The 12087-nt window shown below is 37.7% G+C and overlaps 1 protein-coding gene across 1 annotated transcript; it reads left to right on the top strand.

Annotated features, from left to right (window-relative positions):
• The first annotated feature begins 273 nt into the window (after window positions 1-273).
• LOC128860358 (serine protease gd-like) lies at window positions 274-8990 on the top strand. The gene is made up of 4 exons (XM_054097845.1): window positions 274-580; window positions 659-812; window positions 921-1527; window positions 8286-8990. The coding sequence occupies exons 1-4, from the start codon at window positions 380-382 to the stop codon at window positions 8698-8700; spliced, it is 1377 nt and encodes a 458-aa protein (XP_053953820.1). The 5' UTR covers window positions 274-379; the 3' UTR covers window positions 8701-8990.
• Window positions 8991-12087: the final 3097 nt, after the last annotated feature.

Raw genomic sequence — 12087 nt, 5'->3', positions numbered from 1 at the left:
AAGTGAACCGAGCCGTAGAAGGAATCAATAAATGCATAAGAAGTATATTGGAAAATATATAAAAACAAAAAAGTAAACAAAAGGAGTGTTACCTACGGTAGGCGTGCCAAAAAGCAATGCTTCCATGTAATTTTATTTTTTCACGCAAATAGTTCCACTAAAATATTTTTTTATATACAATAAAAGGACTGAAATATAATAATAAAAAAAAATTGAAATCTAAAAGAAAATAAAATTAAAATTTTAATAAAATTATTAACGAAATTTCTACCCAGCACCAGTTCCGACACTGTCTTATTTATTCTTATCAGCGCCACAATACAGCGTTCGTATAAAAAATTGCATTTAAAACCACCAGTAAACAACCATAACTGCAGTCATGCAGTCGTATCTGCTGCTAAGTCTTTTATTACTGCCCCGCTTCTCCACTCCCCAATCGCCGGTCGCGTCGCCTTGTGAGCAACAATTCAGCTACGTGCGCGAGGGCAATGACTACTTCGGCCAAATAAAATTGGATCGTTTGGAAAGAGGACGCACCGAAATTAAAGTGACATTATCTCAACGCAACTTATTAACCTCCGTAAGTAGCTGCTTGGCATATATACAAGAACGTATGTATGCAGATTTGTGAAATGTTAATAATTTGCACTCTTCCCAGAATTACTACGGCACAATCACACCATATCCGGACGGACAACTGCAAGTGACAAGTGTGCCGGCATTATTTCGCGTGCATTTTCCCAATCCAAAAAATCCACCGCGACTAACAAAACTCAGCATCAATGGCAATGAGATTTGTTCGGGACCAGAGTGTATGTGAATTCCAAAAAAAAAAAAAAAGAAAACAAACAAAAAAAAACAAGAATACAAAAATTGCACATAGCCCGCAACCTAATTTATATTTGAAATTTTTATTGCAGATGCACCGCCCAGCAGCTGGTTTCAACTCACTTACACCGTGAATGCCTACAGCGGAAGTTTGCGTCCACAAGTGGCTACGCCAGCGCCTGCGCCACCAGCACCTACACCCGCACCTACACCTAAGCCGGCACCACGTCCCATTCCTGCATCCACTTCAGTGGCAGTAGCAGTACCTGCACAGCATTCGGCCGCCACTTCCCCACCGAAATTCTCTAATATCTTCCTCACCCAACGCGTGCAGCAAAATACCAGTTTTACTTGTGGGACTGAGGGAACTGTCATTCGTCCATTCTTGCACGGTGGAAGTGAGTTGGTACGCGGCCAATTCCCTTGGATGGCTGCTGTCTACCGCAAGGAGTCAGTGCACAGTTTGTCATATATTTGTGGTGGCACATTGGTGTCGGCGCGCACTGTTGTCTCAGCCGCTCATTGTTTTCATAGCTTGGCAGCCACGCAATTTGTACTCTTTCTTGGTCGCACCAATTTGGAGAGTTTCAGTGAGGATGGGTTTTTAACGCGTGATGTTGAACGTCTGATTGCCCATCCGGATTATAAAAATCTACCAGATGCGGATATAGCAGTGTTGCGTATGACACCGATTGGCAGGTGAGTGCAGGGTTTGCGAAACATTTTCCTTTCAAGTAGTTCGACTGATTTTAATACTGAAGGCAGACGCCATTCAATGGATGACGAAACCAACCGCCAGCTGGTCCAGTAGCGGTGGGTACGTGCATGGGATGCTACGAAACGTGTCGAAAAAAAATTTTTAACAACTCATTTAATACCGGCTCAAATAGAATACTGAGTAGAATGGCTGAGTAGAATAAAAAAAATAGTCAGCTGCGCCGTAGAAGGGGGAAAATACGTCAGCTGGACAGGCGAAATTGTAAAATAAATTAAAAAGTAAAACTACTTATGCCGATGGAAATTTTTTTACTTAATTTTGGACACATATGAAAATATAATAATGATGGTCAGCTGCGTGTATAGCGGTGGAAAGACCGTCAGCCGAAGCAAGAATGAATCATTGCGTTCAGCTGACGTATTTTCCTCCCTCTACGGTGCAGCTGACTATTTTTTTTTTCATTCTACTAAATGTCAACAATACATGAACAAAATTTCAGCCGGTATAAAATGAGTTGGTAGAAATTTTTTTTCGACACGTTTCGTACCCTCCCACAATCACACCCACCGCGGGTGCGGCAGCTGACGTTCACTTTCGTTATTCATGAAAGCTAAATCACAAGTCAAGAAGAATTTGACGGTATAAAAACGCAGTCCAAATCGACCCCCCCGGACTATAAAGTAGAAGTTTGCTAATTTATAAAAACTTTTTTTGTAAAATTTTTTTATACAAATTTTTTTAATAAAATTTTGTTTTATATATTGTACATTTTTTTTCATAAAATTTTTTTTATATAAATGTTTTTTTATAAATTTTTTATGTATATATTGTATTTTTTTCTAGACGAATTTTTTTATACTCGTTTTTTTATACAAGAATTTGTTACCATATGCATTTTTTTGTACACATTTTTTTATATAAATATTTTTTTATAAATTTGTTTTATTAACATTTTTTTATATAAATCTTTTTTTATAACATTTTTTTCGAAGAATTTTTTTATATTAATTTTTTTATACAAAAATCTGTTACCATATGCATTTTTTTATAAACACTTTTTTATTTTATTTCACTTTCTTTCAACCCATTCCATTTCGTTTCATTCCGTTCAAGCCATTTCATTTCATATAGTTCATATAAAATTTCTAAGTGGAATTTGTATACCCGCCCACTTGTGCTCATAACGGTTGTATGTAGCAGCGCAATACAAGGTGAAGTCCAAAATAAACAAGACTGAGCTAAAATAAAAACTACAGGAGCTTTGTTCTAATAACTTCGAGTTTATTTATTCGAAATAGTCCTCTCTGGTCTCGATAACTGTTTTGCGCGATCTAAAATCTTTTCGAAAAAGTGTTTCAGGTCATTGACCGGAATCCGCAATATCTTTCAGGATGTTGGTACGAGCCTTTTGGATGGCTTCTACGGACGCAAAACGTTTTTCTTTCAAGGCCAAACGCAATTTTCCGAAAAGGTAGAAGTCACAGGGAGCTATATCTGGTGAAATCGGTGAGTGATTGATGGTTAAAATGCAATTTCTTGTTGAAAAATCAGTCACAAGAGTGGATCGATGAGATGATGCATTTTCATGCAATAAGCGTCAGCATCCTCCTTCGCGGTATTCAGGGCGAATTCGCCGAATGCCATGCAACAAACGCTTCAAAACGCCAAAACGTAGAAAATTGCACTGACGGTTTGGCCCATTGGCATGAACGCCTTGTGGACAATTCACTTGGAATCGTAAAAACAAAAGTGCGTCAACTTGATTTTTAACTTTACCAAACTCGATTTTTTGGTTGGTGGCTCGTCTGGGGCCTTCCATTCGGCACTCTGACGCTTAGTTTCTGGTTCATTTTGGAAACCAACCACGTTTCATCACCAGTTACGAAGTTATTAAGGAAGTTCTCGCCTTTTCTCGCCTCTTTAATGAGGCCTTTCAAATGTTGAATTCTGAGCAATTTTTGGTCCTCAGTCAACTTCTGCGGAATGAAACGTGCACAGACCTTTCGTAAGCCCAAATGAGTAGTCAAAATGTGATAAATCGATGTTTTGGAGATATTCAACTTTGATTCCATGAAATTCATTCACAATAATTTCAGTTCATTTTTGATAAATTTATGAACAATTGCGATCAATTGAAAGTAAGTGACATTCATATGACGGTACAGAATCAGAGAAATTCAGGGAAAAGCCGGCAATACTTAAGAAAGATTGTTTGTATGCTTTCAATCTTGTCAATAGAGAATTGGTGGTAAGTTCGTCCAATAATCGCGACAGATTCTAATGTAGAACGAGCAAATGCTGTAAAAAGTAATTTAAGAGTATAAGGGTCTGCAAAGCTCAAGCTAATCCTTCTTATAAAGCCAAGATCTTGATTTCTTCCACAGGTTGAAGTATATCATTTCCGATGTTATACGAAGTACGAATGATGTTAGTAATTTTTGAATACGGGAATTTAAAATACATTTTTCAATATTAAGCTATAATTGAGGGACACTACACTAATCAACTTAACAACAATATTAACATCAGCTTGCTGTTTGTGTTAAGTTAGGTTAGGTTGACCTGACTGACCGAAAACCATCACAGAGATCTATTGGTCCTTAGTGGTACCAGATGGAGTTGACCCTTACGTTTCCTTCTTGTAATAAGCCTGCGTTTTTTGTGCATCTAAGTAAGCTCTGAAGCTCTAACCACAAGACACATTCTAACCTCACGTATTGTAGAGCTCCTAAACATTTTATTCGAGTTCTAGCTAATGCAGGGCAAGAACATAGAAGGTGTTCAAGAGTTTCCCTCTATTCCAGTTCATTGCAAAATCTGCAGCTATCGTTGTTCGCAATTCTCATTTTGTATGCCTGTGCCGCTAACAAATTGTGACCTGCCAGTGTACCTACGATAGTTCTGCTTTCCTTTCTAGAGAGGGATAGAAAGAATCTGGCGTATTTACCTGCATTCTGCGATTTTCGCCGTTTTACAAGTGACTATATTATTCCACCTCCTGTCTATCCGTGTTTTTATGTCGGCAGCGATGCCATTATATACCGTATTTAAGGGTTTCAGTGTGTCGTTTTATTGTTCGAATTGTATGTAAGCAGCGGTCTTGGCAATCTCACCCATCCCAGGTACCCAATAGATGTGTAACCGTCTAACTGTGGCTAGTCTCTCTATGACTTCCCTGGTCCTAGGAACGTTTTTAGATGAAATTTCATATGAGTTTCTTATGACTTTATTGCCGCTTGACTGTCCACGTATATATTTATCTTGAAGTTGCTCGATGTCCTTGCGAATGCTATTTCTACAGCCGTTCCTACCGCAAAGACTTCTGCTTGAAAAATACTACAATGGTCAATGAGCTTAATTGGCCGCCTGATGTCCAGCTCTGCGAAATAATTCCCTGCACCTACTCCGTCCATCATTTTCGAGTCCTCAGTAAATATATTAAGCTTATTGGGGCTAGGTTTCATGCCTCTTTTCCTCGGAGTCATATAGTCCGTACTGGTCCGACATCTCATACCAATTGAGCTTTGTCAATCGATGGTAGGTTGAGTATTCTTCCAAGTACTGGAGTAGTTTTAATTGCCCCTTGCAGTTTATGTAAATCCTCCGACTTTGAAATAATAGAATATATTTTTAAACCATCCGCATAAATAAAGAAATTGGCAAAACAACTGCGAATATTATTGATAATAAAACAAAAAGCAAGGCACCTAATATACTACCCTCAGGTACACCAGAGAACGCAGAAAAAAAAGCACGCAAGGCACCATCAACAGAAACTACACAATGTCTATTAAATAAGGATGATCCCAGCCAATCGAGAAAAACTGAATGAAAACCCTGAAATAAAAGTTTATGTAATAAACGTGAATGCGATACTTTAACGAACGCCTTTGGAACGTCCGTATAGTTACAGTTGATTTGTTGCTCGGCTGAGAAAGTTGCAATACAGTGTTCAGTGAAAATTGTAAATTGTAAGCTACCTGCCACAAGACCATGCTGGCATGGTGATACGATACTTTTAGTTGCAAAATATATATATTTTTTTAGTTTTTTTGAAAATATTTTGAAATAATTTAGTTACTCACTAGAGCTTCGAGATTGGTTTGTAATTACGGGCGTTATTTTTTTTACCACTTTTGAAAATTGGAGTCACAATTGTCATTTGCCAGTCGTCGATAAACCCACCAGAGGCTAACTATTCGCTGAAAATTAACTTGAGAGGCAAAACAAGAGCTGAATAATGTTTGAAAAGAGTAACTGAGAGATCATCAGCATCCATTTTGGTTGAGGGGTTTAGGTCGGAAATACACTTCTCAACATCTTTCAATGACAGGTTAAAACAACCAAAGGTAAGAGAAGAGGTAGAATCCACAGGACAGACCCAGTGTGAACCAGATTCATGACTTACAAAATTTGCTTTAAAAAATCAGCGAATAGGTTTACCACTTCATAAGATGTGCTAGCTAATTTATCATGCAGAAAAGCTGCAGATGGAACACCAGAACTGGACTACTTGGAATTTTTGTTCTGCCAAAGAACTTCGGACTGGATTTAATATTGTTTTCCAAACTTAAAATATAATTATTAAATAGAAATTTATTTTACCAATTACCTTTTTTTTAGTGATGTTGATACTTTACATAAACTCCCTCTTGTTGTTTATTTTAAACTTTTCGAAGAATTTGTTACGCTTATTCTTAAATCTCTTAAGTTCGCTTGTGAATCAAGGAAGCTTGTACTGTATTTTTCTTTTAAGGGGTTATGTACAGTTAGAAGGCCAAAAAAAGCGAAATTTCCAGAATTTTTTCAGAGAAAACTTTTAAGTTTTTTGATCTATTATATTACTTTTTTTATTATGTTATCTTTTAACTGTTTTGTAAGACTTAGTATTAGAAAAAATATTTATTTGAACAGGAGCTACAGCTGATCTCCAGGAGCTGACTCTCAAACACGACGTTTTGCGGTGACCTTTTGAATTTCAAAACCAAACAGATTTCGTTAAAGTAATTGAAAATCTAGTAATTAATGGAAGGAATAAGCAAAATAAATTTTCTGGACAAAATGGCGGTTTCTCCAAAAAAAATCGATTTTTGGCCAGAATTTCGACCTTAAATTGTTTAAAAAATATATATATATTTTTCAGTGAAAAAAAATCTTCGATTAATTACTAAAAAATATATGTAAGAAACTTGTGTTAAAATTTGAGGCTAATCAGTTTAGCCGTTTTCAAGTAATGTTGGTCACCGACTTTGAAAATACGATTTTGAGAAAAACGCGTTTAATGTTCGAAAAACACTTTACATAGGATACAAAATTTTTTTTTAACTTAAATGGAGTTGTCTATTCCACGAAAATATAATACACCCTCCGCCGCTTCGGCAGATTCTAATAACTAGAGCTAATGTTATCTGCGGGCCATTCCTCCATCTCGAGTGCTCTCATGCGCTCTGAGATCGGAAATATTCATGCGCTGCTCATCTTCTTTTTCGGCGTATGAATGCGCATTGGGTCTAAGTTTAATTTCTATTGCCTTCATTAAATATACCAGCAGCTATATGTGCAGCGATTTTCACAGATTTCGAACCGGCCGGAACAATTTTGGGAGAGATTTTCCAAATCAGTTGATTGTAACTCTCGTTGTTTTTTTGGTTAAAACAACCTATACGTCTATCTAATCAATTCTCACTGCTGAGATCCGTATAAATCGGAAGTATAGCCTCAGCAACATCTTCTGGAAATCGGAATCAGGTTCGAAAGTGGATAATTGATTGACAGCTGCAGCCGTCTGCCAGCTCCTCCATGAGTCTGGGCCGTCCGTAAGGTTCTTCGTCAGTTAAACAATAATGATAATAAATAAATCTAGTAATTAATCGAAGGAATAAGCAAAATAAATTTTTTTGACAAAATGGTAATAATAATATGAGGCTCAGATAGCCTTATACATTTTTTCAACGGAATCACAATTTCTCCTTATTGCTAAGCCACAATAAACTGTGAATTTGTCGATCGTCTTTCCAGTAAGTTTGCCTTTTTGACCGAGAGTTTTTGTTTTTCTTTTTTGTTTTCAACTGTTTCAACATTTTTTGCTTTACGCATCTAAATACATTAGAAGGGAACATTTACAATAGGAAGGTGCATAAAATGAAAAGCGTTCCAAGTAAGCGCTGCCGTTCCGGCTTTGTACTTTCACGGACTCTGAAACGCCTTTTAAAACTTGAACAGATCTCAACCACTTTAGACTTAAAAATGGCAACGTCAGAATGTGTGAACAATTTTACTTAACTTAACTTCAAGTACTTCAAGAGAACTCGCAGTTATTGTAATTAAATTAAATTTTCGTCAAAAATACTAGCAGAGAACTCATCAAAAGTTAATTTAAGTACAACCAGAGTGCAGTTACAATTATGAGCGGCTTCCATTACTTAGAAAAAAAATTCTCTTTTAATATAGCCTTCTGACGCCGTTTGTGTTTACCATTTCGAATTTCGTCCATCGTTTATCACAGTAGCTACATTCGTGTTTTAGACAGGCATTGAAAAAATAGATTTTTTACTTAATTTTTTTAAAAGCTGATTTTGTAGTTTTGTCGCTGTTGCACTGTAAATTTAACATAAATTTGAAAAATATCCAACGCTTCAATAGTAAGATTTAGGTGCATTTACTTTTTAACTTACACAAATTATTTATTTCTTTTTTTTAAACAACTCTTCCTTCTCTCTCTTTGCTTCACTCCGCACAGCTTCAACGATTTTATTCGACCCATTTGCTTGTGGACCGAATCAACGCAAATCTCACGTGTGGTCGGCCTATCGGGCACCGTAGCTGGTTGGGGCTCGAATGAGAATGGCCAACTGGTCTCACCGATAGCCAAGAAAGCGGATGTGGAAATTGTGAGCGAAGTGGACTGCCTACGTTCGTCGGCGGTCTTCTCCAAACTAGTGAGCAATCGAACATTTTGCGCGGGCAATCGCAATGGCGTTGGACCTTGTTTGGGCGATTCGGGTAGCGGCTTGATATTGAACCGCAACAATCGTTGGATGCTGCGTGGCATTGTGTCGTTCGGACAGACCAAACGTGGCCAATGCAATTTGAACGAATATGTGGTGTATGTGGATGTGGCGCAACACTTGAATTGGTTGGAAGATAATATATAATGGACTATATGAATAAATTCCTACACATACATACATATATGTACATATAAGCAAAACAAATTTATGTATATGTGTGTATGTATGTGAAAGTAAATTATTTCATAGATATCATTTAGTCAGTGCTTAAATGACTGGAATGCCTTTAGCTAATTTACGCTGTCACTATTGCAATTAATAATAGTTTTCAATTATGACATTAACAAGCCGGGTGAGATGTCAGTGTTTGTTGTTGGTATATTAATGAAAATCAAAACAGAAGTTATTACTCAATTAATAAGCATACTTTGAAATAAAGGGTGTTTTCACAAGTACTTAAGAATTTTGAGAGAAAAGACAGTTAGCGAAGTTTCCTACTGGTATGATAAATGTTGGTCTCCTTGCGGCGGGGATGATACTTAAGTAGTGGTTTGACCTCTATATCATGGGGACCAACTCAACACGAACTAAGAGGGAAGCTCCATATGGGGATTGGCTAACCATCCATCCGCTTTACGGCAAAACTGGGGGCCATCCAATCACCATGCGAAGATCACTGTACCGATGAAGATCCCTTTTTATTCCTAAATCCCCCTAAATCCCCGGCATCCCATTATTTCCTCTCCTTGCCCACCCACTAATCCAGGGTGTTATGCGACACCCTGCCCATTGGATGGTTTGCAGCCACGGGATTTACTCGACCGGCTGTATCTTAACGGCGTCTGTGGCCTTGCTACGGCATGGAATACTGCGGTGGTGGACCAATTGAATTTCCCTTTATACTACTGAGGCCATTGCGCTTGCCTTGTCAAGCAGGTGGTCGTAAATCTTATATTTTGTATTATTCAATATCATCCATATATAATTTTTAACAAATGATTTTTCACATACTCGCACATAATAATGGTTTATCTATGAAAGCTGCTTAGTGCCGATTTACACACAGCGACATCTGGAAGGGAGACAGTGGAAACTTTCTTTTGCTGTTTCATGCACGTCACACGGGCAACATTGCTTTCGGCTACATTCAGTGCTTTCGACGTCTACTTCTTTCGCATATTCTGGTTCGGATATATTCTACAATCTGTGAAAATGTAAAGCGGAGACAGTTCGTCAACAGTTTGTTAACTATTTGAATTAAGACGGCAAACTGGATTGGTCAAAAAATTAAATATTTGTTTTTACATTTATTTATATACATTTTTGTACTTAAATAAAAAAAAAAATACATTAAAAGTACTTATATATAAATCATCATCATCATCAGGTAGCGATTACAGCTCAGGGTGAGCTTTAGCTTCATCCACAATCCTCTTCCAATCTGCACGGTTCATAGCAACATATATCCAGCTCCTAACTCGTAACTTTTTCAGGTCGGCTATGGGTTGGTCAACCCAGGTTAACCTTGGACGTCCTCGGGCTCGGGTCATTAGACAATTCGTTGAGAAAAAGATTTTTGGGGCGGTTGTCTTCCATGCGCACAGTGTGCCCTAACCATCGAAGCCTTTGGGATTTAATGTATTTCACGACGTCTTCTCCCTGGCATAAGTTAAGCAACTCATCGTTGCAGCGTCTTCGGTACGTTCCATCGTTGCAGCGTATGGGGCCAAACACCCTTCGGAGTACTTTTCGTTCGAAAACTCTTAGGCTACTTTCGTCTTTGCTTGTCAATGTCCACCACTCGCAGCCGTAGGGCAGCACCAGTAGTATTATTGACTGGTAGAGGCGGTGTTTACATTCACGTGTGACCAGTTTGGACTTCAGCAATTTTGTGTGGATTGCTGTCATTATTCTGTCTTGTATTGTGTCGTAACTAGTGTTGTCATTTTTTATTAACACTCCCAAATATTTGAAGTGCTGAACACCTTCAAAGGTTAATGTCCCGATTGAAATGTTTTCAGGACTTCGTCTTTCTTCGCTGCGGGAGACCTTCAAATATTTAGTTATGCCTTCATTTATTCTAAGGCCTACTGATTTTGCACGAAATTCAATATTACCGAAGGTTTCAGCGAGATATCTTTTGTTCCTTGCCACTATTGCGATATCATCCGCGTACACGGATATACTATATATAAATACTTAACTTGAAACTATGTTGAGTATCTAGAAAAGGCAAAAAAATTTAATTTCAACATAAAAATGTCCTTTAATTTTTTTAAATTATACCAACTTTAGTAGGAAAAACAATCCTGCATTTCCCAAGCAGCGTTCTGATGTTTGTCATCGTTGATTTCTTCCGTTTGATTGAAAACCAACACAGAACTCAGAACTTTCTCCCACAAAAGAAGAAATCGAATGAAGCAAATGTCAAGAAATGTTTTGCAACCAACTTTAAGATTGAAAATACGAATAAGAAGCACAAAGCGTGTCGCCAATACGGGCGACAAAATGCCCTCTCTCTTCCGCATCCGTCCTTTTCCCACCAATAAAATGTTTACCTTCCAAATGTTACCCTGTGTAAATTGGCATTTAGGATAGTGGCACGGCTGTTTGGTTGGCTCCAAATGATCCAAAGATTTTCTCTTCATCGCTAATTGTGATATCGGAATATACTAAAATAGCAGCGAGTGCCAAATGCAGTTGAACCTAATTTTCCTTTTCTTATATTTTGTTTTTTGCATTTGTGTATTTTTTTTTCTCAGAAATAAAAAAGCTCACCTCCTTTTTAAAAAATTTTCCTTTTCTCTTTAAACTTTTCACAATAATATCAATCCTGGCCCCACGATTAAAGGCCACCTTGTAAATCTTCTCTACCTTCCTAAAGTTAAACTCCCTTGAGGTACAACTTTTATTTGCGGAATAAAAAGGTCACAGGGATACGACATAGGGTGCCTAAAGGGTGGGCGGTAAGTTTGTCATAGCTTTTGCGCCAAATTGGTGGCCCAATAACGAGAAATGCTGCTATCGTTCATGCTAAAGTCGTTCCCGGCTAGTTCAGTCCGCTTAGAAAATGAGTCCCAGAACAATTACTATCACTATCTAATCACTGGCTGGAAGAACAACAACGGAAAAAGAGTAAAAATATTGCAGTTTCTAAAATGTGTTTGGTATTCAGCCAGCGTTTTAGTCACGTTCTGAGGTGTGCAGCTACGCAATTTTTGAGAAATATTTTTCGTCGTTTCAGTCCTAATTGTTTTTTTAGAAAAATTCATTTGCATAGCCACATTCTTTGGCTGGATTGCAGTCAATTCTGATATTATATTAAAAAGCGTAGATTAGACAGATGAAGTTCCCACGACAGTCGGTTCTACGTTACCGGAACGACCCGGATCTATCTCCAATAGGGCGGGTCGATTTAAAAATCGCTCATTGCTCTGTGAAAATCGTATTCTAGGGATCAAAATAAGAAACTTTGCCGAAGGAACCATACCTCTAAAACGAATTGTAATGTCCCCCAAATTGGGTCGAACT

The sequence above is a fragment of the Anastrepha ludens genome, chromosome 2, assembly GCF_028408465.1.
Source record: "Anastrepha ludens isolate Willacy chromosome 2, idAnaLude1.1, whole genome shotgun sequence".
In the NCBI taxonomy this organism is placed as follows: domain Eukaryota; kingdom Metazoa; phylum Arthropoda; class Insecta; order Diptera; family Tephritidae; genus Anastrepha; species Anastrepha ludens.
The sequence above is the reverse complement of the archived record's forward strand: the minus strand, read 5'-3'. Positions and strand labels throughout refer to the sequence as shown.

Coding starts and splice junctions, on each gene's coding strand:
- LOC128860358 (XM_054097845.1), top strand. CDS start 380: ATGCAGTCGTATCTGCTGCTAAGTCTTTTATTACTGCCCCGCTTCTCC. Junction 581..658: donor AACGCAACTTATTAACCTCC/GTAAGTAGCTGC, acceptor CACTCTTCCCAG/AATTACTACGGCACAATCAC. Junction 1,528..8,285: donor CGTATGACACCGATTGGCAG/GTGAGTGCAGGG, acceptor CACTCCGCACAG/CTTCAACGATTTTATTCGAC.